Raw genomic sequence first — 21,137 nt, forward strand, 5'->3', positions numbered from 1 at the left:
TCTCGCTCTGACTGCCTTTCGACTATCGAAAGACTTGTCAGAGCGAGGGCTTTTCTCGCAAGGCTGCGGGCTCTATCGCTAGAGCCCGCAGAGCTTCGACGAGAAGAATATACCAATCGAAGTGGGAAGTCTTTAGGAGGTGGTGTAAGAGTCAGAAGCTGTCCTCCTCCAGTACCTCTATAGTGAATATTGCCGATTTCCTCCTCTTTCTGAGAGAGGAATCACACCTATCTGTCTCAACAATAAAGGGATACAGAAGCATGCTGTCTTCAGTATTTAGAAATCGAGGGCTAGATATTGCAGACAACAAAGATCTACACGATCTAATTAGATCCTTTGAAACTTCAAAAGCAGCAACTCCTAGAACACCTAGTTGGAATCTGGACGTGGTCCTGACATTCCTTTCATCGGATAAATTCGAGCCTTTACATCTGGCTTTTCCTTCCACGACGTCACTAGGAAATGCTTATTCCTGTTGTATCTCGCTACAGCAAGAGGACGAGCGAATTACACGCTCTATTCCACAGTGGGGTTCAAGGAGATGCTGCCATCTGTTCGTTCCAGACAATGTTTCTGGCGAAGAACGAAAACCCGTCAAAACCTTGGCCCAGAAGCTTTGTAGTAAAAGGTATATCTAACCTCGTAGGCAGAGAGATAGAGAGGCTCTCTCTCCAGTGAGAGCTCTTAAATTTTATTTAGAGAGGAAGAGACAGTGGGAGCTTGTCAACAAGGTCTTTGGTGTGCGGTGAAGAACCCCAAAAGACTCATGTCCAAGAACGCCTTGGCTTTCTTTGTGAGAAGCGTAATTACGGACGCTCACAAGAACTGCTCGGAGGAATCCTTCGGTCTTCTAAAGGTCAAGACCCATGAGGTGAGAGCAGTAGCAACGTCTGGCGTTCCCAAAAGAATATGTCTCTTAAAATATCATTGAGACTACGTATTGGAGGTGCAACTCAGTGTTTGCATCTCATTATCTGAAGGATGTGAGAGTGACCTATGAGAAGTGCTTCTCTCTAGGTCCATTTGTATCAGCAGATACAGTGCTGGGTCTTGGAGCAAAGACTGATCCTTAAATATTGTGTTTTATCGTACATAAACCCTCTTGTCAGATATGTGCTTGGTTTTCTATTAGCAAGCTCACTGATGTCGCACGGGAGCATAGTGTCATTGCTGGTAGGGGATCAGGGTATGTATGGCTAGTAGGGGAGTACAAAATTTTTTTTTTTTTTTGTATATTTTGTAAAAATGAAAGTGTAATTATGTTTCGAGTTTTTGTTGTTTGTAAGGAGTTCGGGGATAACTCCTTGCAATCTTAGAACTAACATGGATGTTAGGATCAGGTGATCGGGATCGGTGTTGTGCTCCTTGAACAAGGTGTATTGTCATGTTAGTGGAATAGCACCCAATGACAAAGGCCTTTAGGCTCTGCCGAGTAAGTGGATAAGACCCCATTGGCAGACCCACAAGAACTCTTAGCCATAGATCAATATCTCGCTGAGGCTCTTGAGCTAAGCAGACTCCAAGGCAGTAGCCGCGAAGTCTTCAGCCTAATAAGGTAGGAACCAAAGGTTTATTAATACCTACATATGTTGTTTTACCTGTCTATTTCAGTAGTTAGCTGTCTCTTACCCACCACCATGGGTGCTAATCAGGCTAAGTAATATATCTGGCAGGGAAGTTGAATGTATAAAAATGATATTGTCATGTTACAATAAAGTTATACATACTTACCTGACAGATATATACGATTAATGGCCCACCCAGCCTCCCCGCAGGAGACAGGTGGAAGAGAAGAATCTGATTAGAAAACGGGAATGGTTCCTAGTCCTGCCACCCAGGGCAGGGCGGTAGATCACCTGACTACCGGTATCGTGTGCCGCGAAATTTGAAATTCTGTCGGGGACGACGGAGTCTATAGCTAAGTATATATCTGTCAGGTAGTATGTATAAAAACTTTATTTTGTAACTGACAATATCATTTTTATATTCATAGGAGAGAAGACTTGCTTGCTAATGAGAGCAATCTCTGGTGCTCAGTAAGGGACCCCAGTAGGCCCTTATCTAAAAAGGCCCTCTCATTCTTTATCAGGAATGTTATTAGAGAAGTCCACACATCGTGCAATCAGCAACAGTTTAGTCTTCTGAAAGTCAAGGCGCACGAAGTAAGGGCCATCGCGACGTCTTTGGCTTTCAAGAAGAATATGTCATTGCAAAACCTCATGAAGGCCCACTTTTTGGAGGTGTGAATCAGTCTTCTCCAATCACTACCTAAAAGACGTATCGATTACGTATGAAAAGTGTTTTGGGCTAGGCCCTTACATATCTGCGGATTCATGCTGGGGCAGGGAGCTGAAACACATCCTTTTTAATCTTTTTCCCTGTTCAGTTTTTTGATATTGAGTTTTTGGTTTGTACGAAGGAGTTACAGGAGGCAGCTCCTTCTTTCGTATACTAATATTTGTATTTGGTTAGGTGATCGGTTGTGCTTGAGGCTCCTTGCGGTTGGTAGTGATAGGCTCTGTCACGTAAGCGGGTTGATCCCCATTGAACAGACCCTGTTTGGATTCTGCCAAGTAAGTGGACTCAGTTCCCATTGGTAGACCCAAGAGTTCTTCAGCCATAGGTCACGCCCTCACTGAGACTTTAGGCAACGCAGACTAATAGACAGTAACTATGAAGTCTTCTGCCTAAATCAGGTAAGAACCAAGGGTATATATTTTATTCCTTTAACATGTGTTGTCCCCACTTTCTAGGTGAGTATGTGTCTCTTTCCCTCCACCAGCTAAGTATATATCTGGCAGGGAAGTTCATGTACAAAAATGATATTGTTAGTATACAATAAAGTTTTGTACATACTTACCTGGCAGATATATACGATTGATGGCCCGCCCAACCTCCCCTCAGGAGACAGATGGAGAAAAAATCTGACAAGAAAGGGGGACTGGTTCTTACACCCGCCACCCAGCGGCGGGTAAGGTAGATCACCTGACCTACCTGTAGCGTGTGCCGCGAGTTTTGAATTTTCTGTCGTGACGTCAGAGACATAAGCTAAGTATATATCGGTGCCAAGTATGTACAAAACTTTATTGTATACTAACAATATAATTTTTTGTTAATATTTTTGGGGGGTCTGGATTGCATTAATTGTATTTACATTATTCCTTATGGGAATTATTGTTTCAGTTTTCGTATGTTTCAGTTTTCGTGGGAGGTTCAGGAACTGATTATTTACAAAAACCAAGGTTCCACAATACAAATGTTTTCAAATTACAGTGGGCCCTCCGTATTCGCGTTCTCCGGATTCGCGGACTCACGCATTCGCAGATTTCTCTAGGGAACATTTCCCCGCATTATTCGCGGAAAATTCGGGCATTCGCGATATTTTTCTATGAGAAATATCCACAAATTCCTGGTTTTTTTTATCAATTTCATCATTAAATGCACTTTTTGTGATAAAACTATTAAAAAAACCAAGTATGAAAATTTTTAGTGGTTTTTCTTGAGTTTTCTTTTAACTAACAAATCGGCTGTTTTTAGCATTTTATTGGGGTTCCAAACATTCGCGGGTTCTAACTATTCACTGGGGTGTCTGGTACGCATCCCCTGCGAATACGGGGGGAGGGGCCAACTGTATCTCTAATATAATAAAAGTAAAATACTAAAGACAAAAATTAGTTGGGCCGTCTCTCCCTGAAGAGGGCAATATCCTTTTGGAGACTTGGGCCAGCATACTCATAACGCAAGCAATGATGAAGCAGAGGAAAAGGCACTCTACTGGAATTGCATCTGTCCCAAAGAAGGTCAACACGGGAAACAAGGAAGGCCTTCTAAAAATGTTGATATCCATGGAATTCTGGGCTGAATAAATATGAAACATGCACAGGTTTCTATCAAAAAAACCACCTTGGGAAAGGAGAGAAAAGCGAAAGACAACTCTCCAAGGCAGTTTTGAAGAAAAACTGATGTGTCACAAGTTCCCCATCCCATTTGAGACAGACACTGTTTTAAGGAATGGCTCTGTTCACTGGAAACTGTACATAACTGGATCTAATCTCACCAGCTGTTCATTGCTCTGTCAGTTTGCCAATACTGACTTTTCTCCGTTGAAGTTAGTGAGAGAAGATTCCTCAGGTGAAAAGGGACAAAACCCACTCACTCAATCCCATCTACCAATTGCAAGTAGTAAAAAGAAGGAAAGATTACATTAAGTTATGTAACCACTAAATACAAAACAGTATGTCTTCAAAATTGTCTATTCTCCCCAACCTAATAACAAAAGCAAAAAAAAAAAAAAAAAAACAAAAAAAAAAAAAAATCAGGCATTCAATCGTACAGTCCCAACCTTTTTATGCTACCACAATGGTGTCGAGTTTTCAGGGGGGGGGGGGGAGGTGGTGGTATGTACTGTGTACCGGGAGTACCAATCAGTTTTTAATGGGTTGGTTGGTGATTTTAATTAATGTGGTGTAGTTTACATTGTTATTTTTTTTTTCTGGTTGTATATTGTGGTACTGCACCCTGGGCAAGGGCAACTTTTTTATGTTTTTTGTCAGCCATCGGAATCGTCCTTTTCTGCCAAGTCCCAACTAAAGCAGTAGGTGCTCCACAGCCTATACGTACTGCCATGCCTCTATACAGTAAGATGAGCGCCAACTAGAGGTAGTATTTTCTTGCAGCAGCTCTCGTATCAGGTAAGGAAATGACAAGCATTATATCAATGCTAGTAATTTTTCTATTCTCAAATTCATTACCATTCATAATGTTTTGGGGTAGATAGTATGTCCATGCATCCCACCTCCTGTTAATGTGGGATTCAGCTGTGTTATTGCTACTTGGTAAGTTACTTTTATAAAAATTACATTTTTACGAAACAATGAATTTTTATATATAGTACTTTCCAAGTAGCCCTCCCTCCTCCCCTTGCATGAAATAAGGCATAAACAAATTGAAGCTCTTGGCTAAGTTGTTCCTAGCTTTTCCTTGAAAGTGTGGGCAGGGCAGTCACTTACCCAAAACGAAATGGCGCAACTCGTTTATTTAAAAACTTTAGCTGCTGAGTGATTGTTACTAATAGCTATGCAATTACCTCGTAAATATGCATGAAACTATTTTATCATAATAATGTTGAATTTGGTATAACCTACAGATTCCGTGAAGGAGTAACCCAGCTTGACACCAGCATGCCCTTGCAGCACTTCTCTTCTGTGATATTAGAAACTCAGAAAATCAATGGTAATGTATTCTCTTATGGCCTTTAGTTTGATAGCTTATAGGGTGTAAGTGATTTTAGTTGTTATTACCATAAATTTTTATAGGGTTGAGTACAGTAGTATCTTGAATTCATACAATCAACTTACCTGTCAGATATATACATAGCTAAGACTTCCGTCGTCCTCGACAGAAATTCAAATTTCGCGCCACTCGCTACAGGTAGGTCAGGTGATCTACCGGCCTGCCCTGGGTGGCAGGACTAGGAAGGCCAACCAATCCCGTTTTCTACTCATATATTTTCTGTCGCCGGTGGTATCAACATCGTTTGCTGCCTCCTCTTGACTGGAATTCGCTTTTCTAAGCAATTGATCATCTTTTTGTGGACTTTTGGTGAAGTACCTGGATCGTTGTTTTGGCATTCGCTACTGTGGACTGGATTTGGACTTGCTTTTTGATTTTTTCTCCAGAATGTCTGATTCAAGTGTTTGTGTTAGAATGTGTGTGAATGTAGGCTGCAAGGTGAGGATACCGAAAGCTTCGGTTGATCCTCACACTGTATGTCGCAAATGTAGGTGGGGTTTTGATTGTTCTATTTCTACACCTGTCATGAGTGTGAAAGGTTGAATGTTGAGGAATGGAAGACTCTAACTTCTTACTTGAAGAAGTTAGAAAGGGATAGAGTAAGAGGGCGGCATCTAAGATGGCGGGTAGTTGTACAAGGCCTATTGAGCCTTTAGACAATTCTAACTCTTCTCTTAATTATGATTCTCTATCAGGACCCTCACTGACTGTAACCTTCAGACTCGCTTCGGAAATTGCTGAACTGAAGGCTACGATTCTCAGGATGAAAGCCGAAAGGGCTACCATAAAAGGTAGGATGGTGAAAGTGACTTTAGTGAAGTGAGTGTCCCCAGTGTTGTGGAGGGGGTGTTCTGACCGTTCTCTGCGACGCTCCCAGGCCTAGACCTCTTCCAAGCTCCCAAGCAGAGAGGAGAAGGAAAGTCGAAGCCGTACGGATGTTGTGGAGAATTTCCCCCCGGTCAGCGTCCCTTCAGCAGGTGCTGTGCATAGACAGCCTGCTCAGGACCGCTATCGAAAAAGCGTCCTCAGAGAGTGCTTCTCTTTTCGTCCGCTTCTCCCCTCTCCTAAACGAGGGTGGAAGATTCGGACTTGTCCAGGCCCCTGAAAAGGCACTGGAGAGATCCTGTTTGGATTCAAGCCCGGAACGCTTTTCGGAAGAAGAACCTCCTTCTATCAAGAAGGCGAAGAGGGTTTCGCCGTTCCATGATCGGGGCAACACGCTTTCGAGGTCTTCCTCTCCCGTTCAAGAAGACGCAGGAGAAAGCGTCCAAAAGGATCATTTTGGCGGTACAGGAACAGCTTTCCGCCCTAGTAGGAGTCCTTTCGAAGGATCCTCCTCGTAAGAAAGACGTCAGACTGCCGGTCAAGAAGACTCGTCTTCTTCTCCACCATGAGTGAGGCTCCTGCGAAACGTGAGTCTTTTGAGATCTCAGATAGAGACTCGTGGGAAGATATGGATCCGCCAGACAATGCGCGTAGCAACAACAAATAAGCGCGAGGCGTCCCTACAGACGAGAAGCGTCCTCTAAGAGAGAGTCAGACGAAACGCATTGCAAGCGCGAGTTTACAAACAGGCGTGAGCATTCATCCAAGCGTGAGGCTCAAGAAGAAGCGCTGTCACGCAGGAGGGGACTTCAGGAAGACCCGCGTCTTCAACAAGGCCACAGGTGTCAGTCACGCGAGACGGTTCAGAGGCGCGAGACTCCAGTCAGGCGCGAGGCCCCCCCCGCCCCAGCCAAGCGCGAAGAGTCCAGTCAGGCGCGAGACACTAACCAAGCGCGAGGATCTTGCCAGGAGCGAGGCGCCAGCCAAGCGCGAGCAATCAGCCAGGCGCGAGACCGCCAGCCAAGCGCCCGAGGGGGGGCGCAGCCAGGGCGCGAGGCGCCAGCCAGGCGCGAGGCGCCAGCCAAGTACGAGAGCCAGTCGAACATAGGAGCTCTTTACACTCTCTTAGCCCCTCTCCTATTAGGAGTTTGTCCCCAATAGAGAGAATGGTTGGACAAGAAGACCAGGAACGAGAAGTGGTCTCTCCTGCTGATCCGATTATGGAAGAGGAATCAGAGGACGAGTCTCACAGTAAGGAAGGACTGTCGAACTACAAAGTCTTGACAGCTCTCCTTCTCCAGGAATACGGAGACGCAATTGATCCCTGCCGCTCCTCCTTCGCCTCGTTCTCTGTTTTCATGCTCGAAGACTCCGAAATCGTCGGCTTTCGTGAAGATGAGACCGACGATTTCTATGAAGAGAGCTCTGCAATCGCTTGATAACTGGATGCTTACTAAGAAGGAGCTTGTAAGGACAGTCTTTTGCATGCCTCCCCCTAGACTGACCGGTCAAGAGAGAGGGATTTGGTACCAGACTGGGGGAGAATATGGGTCTCACTCTCCCTGCTTGCAGCTGAAGCTGACTTTTCCATCTGGTAGACGCATCCAGGAGACATAGCCTTCACACACGGCTAAGATTACTTGGGGCCTTTCAGAGTTGGATCATCTCCTCAAGGGACTTTTTCACATTCTAGAAGTCTTTAACTTCCTAGATTGGTCCCGGTTGGGGTGATTCCAAGAAGGCTCATGCCCCTGAAGGCTAGAACAAACGGATGTTCTCCTTGCAATTCTGTCATGTCTTGACAAAGGCGGTGCAAGACGGCTCAGGGGAAGTTTCTTCCTTGTTTGGAGCAGGTCTCTTGAAGAAGAGATCTGTGTTTAGCGCTTTCTTGACGAAAGCAGTATCACACTCACAAGAGCAGCTTTGTTATTCGCCCCTAGGTCCCCCCTGATTTTCTGTTCCCGTCACAGTTGGTGAAGGATATTTCCCGATCGCTGACGGAGAAAGCGACTCAAGATCTTCTCCTGCAATCGTCCAGGAAGAAGAGTAACCAGTAATGGTGGGTGAAAAGAAAGTGGCGTCTACTCCTGTTCGGCGGCCCTTTCGAGGCGGCCCTCCAACTAGAGTTTACCGCTAAAAGGAAAACGACCGAGAAGAGAGGTCGAGCCTCGTTCCGCCCCTTTAAAAGGGGAAAGTGAAGTGGCGCTCCTCCAAACACCAGTAGGTGCCAGGCTCCGGGGATTTGCGGAAGCCTGGACTCGCATCGACACAGATCCTTGGTCGATGTCGGTTCTTCAGAAGGGATATCTCATTCCTTTCCTGGACAATCCTCCCCTGACGTCAACTCCGAGGGAATTGTCCGCCAATTACAAGGACCCTGTGTTGAAAGATACTCTTCAACAAATGGTGGATCAGATGTGGGACAAAGAGAGCTATAGAACTTGTGCTGGATCAAAGCTCCCCGGGGTTTTACAATCGTCTTTTCTTGGTTGCGAAAGCCTCGGGGGATGGAGACCAGTTCTGGATGTCAGCGCTCTGAACAAGTTTGTTCAAAAAACAGAAGTTCTCCATGGAAACCTCTGCTTCAGTCCTGGCGGCTCTTCGCCAAGGGGATTGGATGGTGTCTCTGGATCTCCACAGCAATATTTTTCACGTCCCGATCCATCCTTCGTCGAAGAAGTACTCCGTTTCATGACGGGGGGGGGGGGGAAGGATCTTCCAATTCAGAGCCTTGTGCTTCGGCCTGTCGACGGCGCCTCAGGTTTTCACGAACCTTTTTTGAAAAATGTGGCGAGATGGCTTCATCTGAAAGGAATCAGTATATCTCTTTATCTAGACGACTGGCTTATCAGAGCAAAGTCAGAGGAACAGTGTTTGGAGGACCTGAATGTGACACTAAACCTTATAAAGACTTTAGGATTACTCGTGAACCTCGAGAAGTCTCAACTGATCCCCAGCCAGAACTTGTCTATCTGGGGATTCGGATGGATTCTCGGGGTTTTCGAGTATTTCCTTCTCAAGAGAGATAGCGAGAGGTTTAGAAAAAGTCTCTCTCGTTCCTAAGGAAGGAACGGACTTCGGCGAGGGAATGGTTGAGCCTTTTAGGGAACCCTTTCCTCGCTCGAACAGTTCTTTCACCTAGGAAGACTTCATCTCCGTCCTCTTCAGTTCTTCCTCAGAAGTTCGTGAACATGAAGACTAGACTACTCTCGGACTTTTTTCCCATTTATTCCAAATCGGATAAAACGACATTTAAGAATGGTGGTTACTCCCACTGAGGGAAAACAAAGGTACTTCCCTGGAAATACAGAGCCCAAACCTTGTATTGGTTTTACCGACGCGTCGGAAAAAACAAAAAGGTGGATGGGGAGCAACTTTGGGAAAGAGAGAAGTGTCAGGCACTTGGAATGCTCTTCAAGTGTCCTGGCACATAAACTGCAAAGAACTGCTAGCTGTACACCTAGCTCTAAAGAGCTTCGAACCGTTAGTTTGCAACAAAATAGTTCAAGTAAATGCGGACAATACAACCGCTCTAGCATACATTCGGAAGCAAGGAGGTACTCACGTCGTAATATGCCCTTTACGAACTCACGAGAGAACTTCTGTTGTGGACATCCCAGAGGAACATCTCTCTCTTGACGAGGTTCGTTCAGGGAGTAAGGAACGTACGAGCGGACAGGCTGAGCAGGAGGAACCAGGTCCTTCATACCGAGTGGACCCTCCACTCAGAAGTTTGCCTCAAGCTCTGGTCTCTTTGGGGAACTCCTCATGTCGACCTCTTTGCCACGTTCCTCTCGAGGAGACTGAAGTCTTCTGTTCAGTGGTAGATCCCAGAGCTCTAGCAGTAGACGCCTTCCTACTAGATTGGTCTCAGGTAGACGTTTACGCATTTCCCCCATTCAAGATTCTGGGGCAAGTACTCAGGAAGTTTGTGACTTCAAAGGGGACAAGAATGACCTGATAGCCCCCTTTTGGCCAGCTCAAGATGGTTTCCAGAGGTACTGGAGTGGATAGTAGACTTCCCCAGATCCCTTCCACAAAGGAGGGATCTTCTCAGACACACACTTCGAGAGGTTTCATCAAAACCTCCCCGCTCTCGCTCTGACTGCCTTTCGACTATCGAAAGACTTGTCAGAGCGAGAGGCTTTTCTAGTAAAGCAGGCAAGCTCGATCGCTAGAGCCCGAGAACTTCCACTATCCGGGTTTATCAATCCAAGTGGGAAGTTTTTAGAAGGTGGTGTAAGTCAAAGAAGTTGTCCTCTCAGTACCTCTGTAGCAGAAATAGCTGATTTTCTGTTATTCTGAGGGAAGAGTCGCAGCTCTCCGTAGCCACGATAAAGGGCTATAGGAGTATGCTATCGGCCGTCTTTAGGAATAGAGGCCTAGATTTGGGAAACAATAAGGACCTGCATGATCTGATTAGGTCCATTTGAGACCAAGAAGTATAGAATGACTTCTCCCCCTAAACTGATCTATACGTAGTACTGAAGTTCTTGACTTCAGAGAGATTTGAACCCCTACATTTGGCCTCGTTTCGTGATATAACGAGAAAATGTTTATTCCTTTTGTCACTGGCAACGGCAAAAAGGGTTAGCGAACTACACGCCCTTAGTGACAAAGTCGGGTTCAATATAGATTCAGCCATCTGTTCTTTCAAGGAATTATTCTTAGCGAAGAATGAAAATCCTTCGAAACCCTGGCCGAAGAAAACTTCGCGAGTAAAAGGATTATCGGGTCTCGTCGGCAGGGAACCGGAGAGGTCTCTTTCAAGCCCAGTAAGGGCATTAAAGTTTACTTAAAGAAAAAGGAACAGTTGGGAGGTTCTGGAACAAGGCCTGTGGTGCTCAGTGAAGGATCCATCAAGACCTATGTCTAAGAATGCATTAGCCTTTTTTGTCAGGAGCGTAATTATGGACGCTCATAAGGCTTGCACGGACGATTCCTTAAAACTCCTAAGAGTAAAAGCTCATGAAGTGAGAGCAGTGGCAACGTCTCTCTCTCTTTTCAGAGAAATATGTCGCTGAAGAATATCTTGGAAGCGACATATTGGAGATGTAATTCTGTGTTTGCGGCTCACTATTTGAAGGACGTGCGTGTGACCTATGAAAAATGTTTTTCATTAGGTTCCTTTTGTGTCTGCGGCACATCCTGGGTACAGGAGCTTACAACAATCCTTAAATATAGATATGTTCTCTAGACTTTCTTCTGAACAAGTGCAGTTGTCGCACAAGCGTCCAGTCACTTCAGTTCATAAGGAACTCTTGTGATATCTTGTAATAGAAACCTTAAATATAGATATTTCTAGACTTTCTTTTCTGAACAAGTCAGTTGTCCGCACAAGCGGCCAGTCACTTCAGTTCAGTAAGAACTCTTGTGATATCTTGTAATAGAAAATTTTTTTTAAAAATTTTTTTTATTGTGTACTTGTGCATTGTGGTTTGAGTTACGTTGTTGCGAAGAGTTGGGGATAACTCTGAGCAATTTTTAATACTAACATGGTGGTTAGGATCAGGTGGTCGGGATTGATTGTTTTGCTCCTTAATAAGGTGTGTTGTCATGTAAGTGGATCAGCACCCATTGACAAAGTCCTTTCAGGCTCTCCGAGTTAAGTGGATAAGACCCCTTCGGCAGACCCACAAGAATTCTTGGCCATAGATCACATATCTCGCTAAAGTTTCTTGAGGTGATGCAGACTACGGGGAAAACACCCACGTCTACCACCTATCAGGTAGGAACAAGGTTTTAATTTATACCTACAACAGATGTTGTTTACCTGTCTATTCTAGTAGTAGCTGTCTCTTACCCTCCACCGAAGGTGCCAATCAGCTATGTATATATCTGACAGGTAAGTTGTATTGTATGAAAATGATATTGTTATAATACAATAAAGTTTCATACATACTTACCTGGCAGATATATACGATTAGGGCCCAACCAGCCTCCCCGCAAGGAGACAGGTGGAAGAGAAAATATATGAGTGAAAACGGGATTGGTTCCTAGTCCTGCCACCCAGGGCAGCCGCCGGTAGATCACCTGACCTACCTGTAGCGAGTGTGGCGCGAAATTTGAATTTCTGTCGAGGACGACGGAGTCTTAGCTATGTATATATCTGCCAGGTAAGTAGTTTAGAAACTTTATTGTATTATAACAATATCATTTCATTTATCTCACTAAATTACAATATTAATTTTGGCAGCTTCAGGTTTTTGATGTTCCTCATATATTTTATAGAAATTTAAATAAATCATTACTTGGCAGAGTTATGTTCATTACTAATTACTCTACAAAACCTTACAAACCTCATATTCTACACTACACTTTACCAAATGGTATAACATTTGAAGTTTGTGTTTGTAGACATTTTTGTTATTTGAGCTCTGATATGCTCCCATATAGACCAGTAAATTCGATATGCTAGTGCCACATATGCTAAAGTTTCCAGTTATACAGTGCAGTGTAGGATAATAAGTAAAATTAAAGATTTTCTTATACAGACAAATTACTTGATTGGACAGCAGTTACTGAATATTGTTATAGTAATACACATATTCAGATAGATACATATTTGAATCGATATTGATGATGTGTAAAGCAGCAGCTTGCTTTAACCAAGTTTTGACTATCAGCAGTTAATTTTTTTTTTTGTGAGAGATTCAATGAAGACAATGATACTGTGAAAAGTTCATGTAGAGTAGTAGTAAAAACAAACCATCATTCATATTCAGCCCATGTGTGGTCTTCAAATATCCCAGACACTGCATTAATTTCTCTAGGAAACAGAAGAGCAGTAGGCCATAGACCTTCATGTACTCACCGTACACATGCCTCAGTGTTTGTACGTATCTGCAGAGCTATTAATAGCTGAGCAGAATTTTTTGTTTTACTGTTTCATTAGTATTTCATTAATTCCATCCTTTCATCCTTTTCAGTGACAATTTTTCCATTAATGTACCTTAATCTTGTTTCCTTTTGTAATTGTACTGTGCTGTATTTGAGTGAAAAGTGTTAATATCTGTGCTCTTATGAATCATTTGTTATCACATCCTTTACTCTTACACGACTACCCTTTGCACAAACGTATACATGACACTACCTTTGTATAATATGTATATGCTGTTGTTTTCCTGCATGGGATTTTGTATATCAGTTTTGCTGCCCATGCCTGAATCTTCCAATTGAACTGTTTCATGGATTTTTACACTAAAGATAAAGATGGTTTTCCTCTTGTGTTGGCTCCTTTAAGGTAGGTCAGACATTATCAGGATTGGAGTTTTGTAGAATTTTCATTTGCACCTGAATGTGTGGTAAAGACCAAAAATCCAGGCATGAAAGACCATTCCACAGTACCCTTTACCTCCACTAGCACTAAGAAGAATGTTTCTCCTTAACCTAATAAGAGCACATTGCTATACTTAGGAAGAATCAGAGATTCCAGAAGCATCACCTATAGGCTATTGCTTTTTACAGGTTTGTCTGAGAAACTGACCTTGAACTAATTCAGTCATGTCCTTTTAAAAGCTTAATGCAATTGACTCTTGGCAAAGCAAAGCACAAAAGATGTCTGGTTTACAAGATCAGGTTTCTCTCTGGTTCTCCATTTCTTAAGTATACTGTGCTTTCCTCTATCATATATATAATTTACTTCATATTTTAATTACATTTGTTTTTACAGAAATAAAAATCATTGCTTTTTACATACATGAGCTGGAGAGGTCAGTGAATTTGGTGATAAGTTGTTAACTGGTAGTTAAAGGGTGGCTGAGTTGGGTAATACCCATACTCCCCTTACACTACTGGTCACCTTTTATTTGGTTGCTAGGGAGGGTGATGTTTTCACTGCACTCTCTCTCTTCCTACTATTATTGAATGATGATGAGTAGTTTGATTCATTTTCTTGGTTGAATTTTTGTTTTTTGCTAATATTATTTTTCCTTTGTGGCAGAGGAAAAAACATAACACCACTGCAAGGGGTATGGGTGTCCTTTTTGGGACTTCATGTCACCCATGATCCCACAGGTGCTGTTCTTTTATTTTGGGGGAAGGTGTGCACCTGTTCTTAGTGAACACGCCTCTGGTGGCATTACTAAATCTTCTGGTTCCTTCTTCTCTCCTCCTTTACTATTTTCCTGTCTGCTAGTAGTGTTTACTACCATGGGAAGGGTGGGTGGTGTTTAGTACTTTTAAATGTGAAGGAGTCCTATCACTTACTCTCTTCTTATGATGACCCTGCTGTTGGGTTTGGTGCCCCTAGTTAGGTCTTGTCCCCTGCCGCAGCATTCACCTTTTACTATGGAGGAGCTCTCTCTTTCTTGCTTCTGCTACTGCATCTGCAGCTGCTTCCATAGCTTCCTTAAAGGAGGGGACCCTCCTGCAGCAATAGTCCTTCCAGTAGCAGACCTCCCCCCATTGATTTTTTTTTTTTTTTTTTTTTTATGTTGGCAGCTTTGATTCCTGCCTTGACCTTCCCTTCAGCATCCTAAACCAGCAGGACCCAAGAGAGGAAAGGAAAGAAGCATTCCTGGTGCTCGCCTTTGTCCTCTTCTTCCTTGTTGTTGAACTTTTCTTCTTCCTCCTCTTCATCCTCAACTTCTCCTCTCTCCTTATTTGTAGGAGAGGGGGCGAAGTCTTGGTCTTTGGTGCTTGATTGTTTAGCCTCTGGCAGAATAGATGTTCCTATTCCATTTAGACAGGAGGACTGCTCCTGACTCTTTCAAGCAAAATCCTTCAGGCCACCACTGGATGAGCTTTCATGTTCTGCTCATGCTGTGCATACTTAATCTCAGGACTGTATACATGTTGGTTGCTTGGAACAACCCCTTGCCCTCTTGCCTCCAATAAGACACATCTGGATGTATGTGCACTGACCATTTGCTCAGTGTGAGTTTCTTTTGGACCATGTGGGCACAGACGTAGATAGGCCCTGCCCCTTGTCTCTTTTAGGGCATATTTGGGAGAGTCAGCACATTCATGTTCCTCGGCACATTCATGTTGTCTGGAGCATCTGTGTGCTGAGTGCACTCATTCTGGGCTCTTCCTCCTCTTTTGTAGGATTTGCTGAATGTGTGGGAGGTGTGTGTGTATGAAACCGGCTTTGTGTGTGCTTGTTCATTTGTACCTTCTACCAGCTTGGGTTTTACAGATTTATAAGGACACTATTCAAATGGTGTTCACAAAGTAGCTAAACACTTAGTTTTGGTTAAGCCTTCTCTGTGTAATGTTGCAAGAAAATCTGCTCTTCTCAAATAAAGACAAGGAGTCCAATTTTCTTTGCCTTAGAAGGGAAGGCAATATTTCAAGCCCTTTTGTCCTTCTATTTCAGCCATTGCTAGTGAGAGAAGAAAAGGAAAATTGGAGAAAGGGGGTCACTGAGAGTGGCAAGTCCCTTTCCTCCACTGCCATGAGTAGCAAGTTGCCTGTCTCACCATTGGGCTGTGTAGCAGACTCTTGAAGCAAAGCCATCAGTAGTATCAGTCCTTCATGACGATTCAGATTCCTCCCTTATTTTAAACACATATTTTGTTCCATCCATACCTTCTGGCTTCATCAGAGTCTCTGGTATCCTATCAGCAGAGATGGAGATGATGAAGGAGAAGGGCACACACAAATTGTAGAGTGCCAGTCTCTGGGTTTCTACATGGTGTAGAAAGCAGCTGGTGACCAGGGATGCAATCAATCTCTGTCCACCAATCAAGTTTGTCACTTCAATCTCATTTCATGGTGGAAAATAGTGCATTTGGTACTGGAGCCCATCATGGAGGATGACTTCATGCTTTTGATAGACCTGAAGGATGAGTAAGCTCAAGTACCATTTATCAGGACCCTCAGCAGTTCCTCTGCTTTTTCCGCATGGGGATCATGTATTAGCTCAAGGTTCTAAGTTTTGGACTGGTGATGGCCTCATGTTTTTACCTTGGTGTCAGCAGTGGTGAGAGCCTTATCTTCAGACTCTCCAGTGAACATGTTCAGGAAGGTAATGACACACTTTCTGGCCCAGCAGGAACCACCAGCTCAGTAACAGCAGGTGGTTCCACATCACCAGTTACCATTGGAGAAGCTTTTGCCTCATGGGTAGAACCCCCTATGCTTAATTCATTGGCAACTACAGCAAAACTGTCTGCTCATTGGGATCTCACTTCTCAGCTCTTGCCTCTTGAATTGAGATGTCAGGGAAGATCCAGCATGGTTGATAGATGGCAGGAACCTCTTAGCAGGAGTTTCAATGAACTTACCTCCTCAGGAAATGCCTGTCCTTGGATGCATCCAAGGACAGTGTGGTGCACATCTGACATGTGAATTTTTCTCAGAAATGTGGTTGAAGGACTACCTCCTCTGCATAAGTTTGGTGCTAGAAATGCAAGCAATATGGCTAGTGTGAGAAGCATTTCAGGAGCAGTTGGCAGGTCACTCAATATTGCTGATGTGTGACAATACAAATGTAGTGATGTATGTCAACAAACAGGGAAGATGGTCACTCTTCCTCTGCACATCCATGAGTGATCAGTTTTGCCATGCTTCAAGCTGTCAGCTGGTATATTCTTGGCTAGAGGAATGTCCTGGCAGACCAACTCAGTCTAAAGGGTCAGTTTGTAGGGACAGAGTGGTCTCTACAACTTTGCTTAGAAGGAAGGCTGTTCAAGCCTGGGGAGCCTCTGGTCAAGGTGCTGAGAGAGATCCTTTTGTGGTGATACTTCTGAAAGTGTGGCTGACACACTTTCAGAGGTATCACCAGGTAGTGCATGTCATTCAGCTTCACGTGGACTTTATCTAAGGGATCTTGTGTGAGAGAAGTTTTTCATAGGGCTGAGGGAGGTGTTATAGAAGAGGTGTCATACCACCTTTGTTGTTCTGCCATGAATTTGTACTAGGGAAAGTGGGCCATCTGTGATTGGTGTTTTAGAAGGAGTCTCTCTCTTTTGGTGCATGTGGTCAGCTGATCGAAGAACTTTTCTTCCCCCATCCACCTTCATTGAGACAGGCTCCTGTCAGTGCCCTCAGTGAAAGGCTATTGCTCACCTTTTTTTTTACCCAGGTCTTCAGACTGAAGGGAATAGACCCCTCCAACTCAATGGAGTTATCTATGCTTTAAACAGCTTGCCCTCCTTTGGGGGTATGTCCTCTTGAGTGGGGTGGGATGTATCTGTCATTCTCTGTAGCCTAACCAGGACTCCTTTCAACCCCCTAGAACAAGCTTTGGATAGAAATCTTACCCTCAAGACTGTTTTTCTCTTGGCTTGGCCCCAGCAGAAAGGCGTCTCATCTTGTTTGGCTCTCTGATGGATGTGGGGGTATCTCGTTTACCTACATACCTGAGTTTGTGGCAAGAATTTCAAAACTTGTCAGCTGTTGATGATGGATTTGAGAATTTCTTAATTCCTCTTTCTGAAATTCATTATACGTATTGGTGACTTGGATGAATTGCTCTCATGCAAGGTACTGCATGAAAAGGTTCAGCTTTCTGGGATTGTTGTTTAAGTGCCTTTTCGTAAAGTACAGGCAAGTGCAGGAAGGTGTCCAGGAACACCTTTCTTTCTGGCTTCATGAGGTGACCAGGGGAGCTTTTGACTCCCCTGAGGGGGATGTCTGCCTCCGTACTCATACAAGAGCCCACTAAGCAGAGGCATTGGACTGTTCCTAGCCTTTTGTTAAGAACCTTTTGTGCATCAGGTAATGAGCGTTTCTGAATGGAAGGTGACTCTCACAGGTCCTTGGAAAACCTTTTCCTTGGGACCTGTGTGGTAGTTGCTCAACAAGTTGTTCCAGGCATCTGCTCTGACTGGACTAAAAAGTATCTTGTTTTGAGTACTTTAGCTTAGTGTAAGAGTGAGGGTGTGAATGGGCTGGGATGGGCCAAGGCAGAGCTTATTTGTTTTGGACCTGTTAGTACTTCTGGTTAATAGCCATTAAATTTCGTCAAAACGAACTTTTAATAAGCTAAAAAATGAGCCATTGCTTGAATCTGTATGTAATCTCACTTGTTTACAATTTAATTTCAATTATCGCCGAGGTACCTTCAATGGAGAGCCCCATTATCCAGGATTCGACTATGTTCCCATCTGGCGGATTAGTACCGATGACAGTGTCGCCGTCGCCTCACAATAACAAGTGCAGCAAAGCACGCTCATTGTACTGTATTCGTCCTTGGTATTGTTCTCGTGTTTTAGGTCAATTGTCATTCAAATAGTGTCAATTATGCCAACTTGTATGGCAAGTGTCCAAAAGGCATATAATTCCAAAAGATTCCATCAAATAGAGAGAAGTCAAGTCGCTGGCTGAAGGCTCTTCGAAGGGAGGTTATCAGGACCATTTCTTGCCAACAGATTTAAAAGATGACATTAGGAGCAGTTTATTAGGTATGGCTATGAAATTTATATAATATGCTTTGGGAACTTAATTTCCCTCTGAACAGACCATGGTACTGACGAAGATAGGTTGGCTATCTACCGCTATCTATACTACGGTGCCTCCACTTGTATGCATTTGAATTGAAATTTATTCTTGTCAATTGCCATATGCGTTATGTGATGGGATGAATGGCAGTTTTCTAAACGTGTGTGTGTGTGTGTGTGTCCATGAATTGATGAGGGGCTTCACTTAGTCCTTTTTAACTAGTTTAATTAATGGGGTTTTAGAATTTAGGGCTGTATGCCTAACTAGGCCTACTTCATGCTACTTCTTTATTTACCATTTCAATCATATATTTTCAGCTGACAAATACAAACCAAAAAGGATATTATCTAAAGATGCTGTGCCTTCAGTTTTTGTTTTTACAAAACAAAAAACCGAAAGAAATGTACATGTGGCGACAACTTCTTTTGTCAACCTCATGTCGAAAGATCTCACCAGTCAGTAGAATCCCTGTCTCTTTACTATTAAGTATCTCCTCTGAGTAAGAGGATTTTCTCAGAAGGCAGCAGGATGTATGTCCAGTCACCTCAGAAAATCCTTTTCAGCAATTTACCAGGGGAAATGGACAGTTTACTGTGGTTGGTGTCGTTGACGGGGTTTCTCTCCGCTCAAAGCCTCTGTTCAGCGTATGGCGGGTTTTTTTTTTCATCTTCCTCAGGGATGAAAAAGGACTCTCTCTTTCTGCTGTCAGGGGCTACAGAGCAGTCACTAGGTTTGGTGTTAAACATCTCTATCTTGGGTGATTTCCTTGTTGTTCAGGGGTTTTGAACAGACCTGTTCTCCAAGGGAACTCAAACCACCTGCATGGCATGTTCCGCTTGTCCTGAGAAGCCTCACTTGAGCTCCATTTGAGCCCTTGTGTCATTCATCAGACAGAGATCTGATGCTAAGTCAGTTTTCCTGTTGGTCCTTGGCTTCTTCGAAGAGAGTGGGGAACTGCATGGCCTGAGTTATGATGTGAAACATACCAGTGGTTGGGGTTGGTGACCTTCGAGTTGGTCCCGGAATTTGTGGCCAAGACCCAAAATCCCTTAGTACATGACGACAGATTTGCCTCTTTTTTTTCTATTTCCATCATTGAATGACTTTGTGAACAATGACCCACAAGAGCTTTTACTTTGTCCAGTCAGAGCCCTAAGATGTTACCTTAAAAGGACTCATCATCTAAGACCTAGATGTTGTAGACTTTCTGTCAGCACAGGTTGTTTCTAGAAAAGAGGTTTGCAAGAACACGATTTCATTCTGATTATGTGAGACAATTAAGCAGCTTATTCCTCACTTGATGGTTCTCTCACTGAGTCTGTTCGGGCTAGAGCACATGACGTCAGAGGTATAAGTTCTCCTCTGGTATTTGAGAAAAATTTTGCTGTTCATAGAATTTTGAGTGCTGGTTCCTGGTTGTGCCAGTCCTTGTTTACTTCTCTTTGCCTGAAAGACATTGATCACAGATCTTTGGACATTTCCTTAGGTCCTGTGGTGGCTGCCTAACAAGTTGTGTAATTCATCCATTACCCAAAATAGGGTATTTTGTATCTTTCTTAAGATGATTGTGTGGAAGAGATAATGAATGAGTTGGCTGGTCTCTTTCCTTCTCTTTGTTCCTTTCTTCTTCCTATGAGCAGGTTGAGGAATAGACAGTCATATGCTGGACTGGTCTGATACAGCTGAGTAAGGTAGCCATACTGGAAGTTGGTGTGCTTCATGTTTTTTTGAAATACCAAACCCTCTATTCAGTAGCAAAATGCTCCTCTCTTTACAGCAAGGGGGAGTGAGGAATGGTAACAAACCCCTGTGAGTATATGGTTTGTTATTTGAACAGTCAGAATTTTCTTTGGTTCCCTAGTTGCAATGAATTAGCTCATATGTCATTGTACTTCAGTCCAGACGGCTGAGTTGTTAGATATCTGTTTATCTATCTTCTCACGGGCATAAGACCACCTTCTGTAGAAGAGAAGAGGGGTGGTCAGGTGGCTTAACTCCCAGCCGGTTTAGGATACTTGTACCTCCCACCGAATATAAGTCTATCCTATTGTTAAAATAGAAGGTTTGTTCCGCATGTGAACAAATGACAAATTTTTTAATCAATTTGCATTTTTCATAGCTAACAAACCTGAGGTCTTAACATTTACTGCTCACCTCTAGCCGCCCGTCTCTTTTTTATAGTTCCTGGCTTGGGGAGAGACTAAGTATGTACGTCACAGGCCATGCGCGGTCTCTAACCAGCTATCACCCCCTACGCATAGGAGTTGCCAGATCTCACAGATCCCTTGCTTACAATCTTTCATTGTTTTTAATTTCTCACCAGCTAGCGCTTGGAAATATCCTATTGTTAAGACCTCAGGTTTGTTAGCTATGAAAAATACAATTTGATTAAAAAGTGTGTCATTTTTAAAGCCTTGGGTTCCTGACCTGTGGGAGTCCTCAAGTGTTTCCCTGTATTTTACAGGTCTCGTTCACTTCTCTTTGCCATTCTAAAGCTTAGATGTTTCACCAAAGTTATGATTTAGACTGTATGTAAGGGATGGGTTTATTTAATGAAGTGTTCCCTCCTTCTAGCCTGGTTATCTTTGTAAATGAATCCTTCCAGGTACACAAGTGAGAGTTAATGTTTTTAT

General features: G+C 43.5%; 2 protein-coding genes across 2 annotated transcripts in view; both read left to right on the top strand.

Annotated features, from left to right (window-relative positions):
• Positions 1-5,216, top strand: part of LOC135196167 (NBAS subunit of NRZ tethering complex-like) — a 59,833-nt gene extending 54,617 nt beyond the window's left edge. Inside the window, exon 5 of the mRNA XM_064222743.1 lies at positions 5,147-5,216. Within this exon, the coding sequence (XP_064078813.1) occupies positions 5,147-5,155 (9 nt within the window). The 3' untranslated portion in view covers positions 5,156-5,216. The remainder of the gene's footprint in view (positions 1-5,146) is intronic.
• An 11,342-nt stretch (positions 5,217-16,558) lies between these two features.
• Positions 16,559-21,137, top strand: part of LOC135195870 (NBAS subunit of NRZ tethering complex-like) — a 227,704-nt gene continuing 223,125 nt past the window's right edge. The window contains exon 1 of the mRNA XM_064222380.1: positions 16,559-16,695. Within this exon, the coding sequence (XP_064078450.1) occupies positions 16,559-16,695 (137 nt within the window). The remainder of the gene's footprint in view (positions 16,696-21,137) is intronic.

Source organism: Macrobrachium nipponense, chromosome 17, assembly GCF_015104395.2.
Source record: "Macrobrachium nipponense isolate FS-2020 chromosome 17, ASM1510439v2, whole genome shotgun sequence".
NCBI lineage: Eukaryota > Metazoa > Arthropoda > Malacostraca > Decapoda > Palaemonidae > Macrobrachium > Macrobrachium nipponense.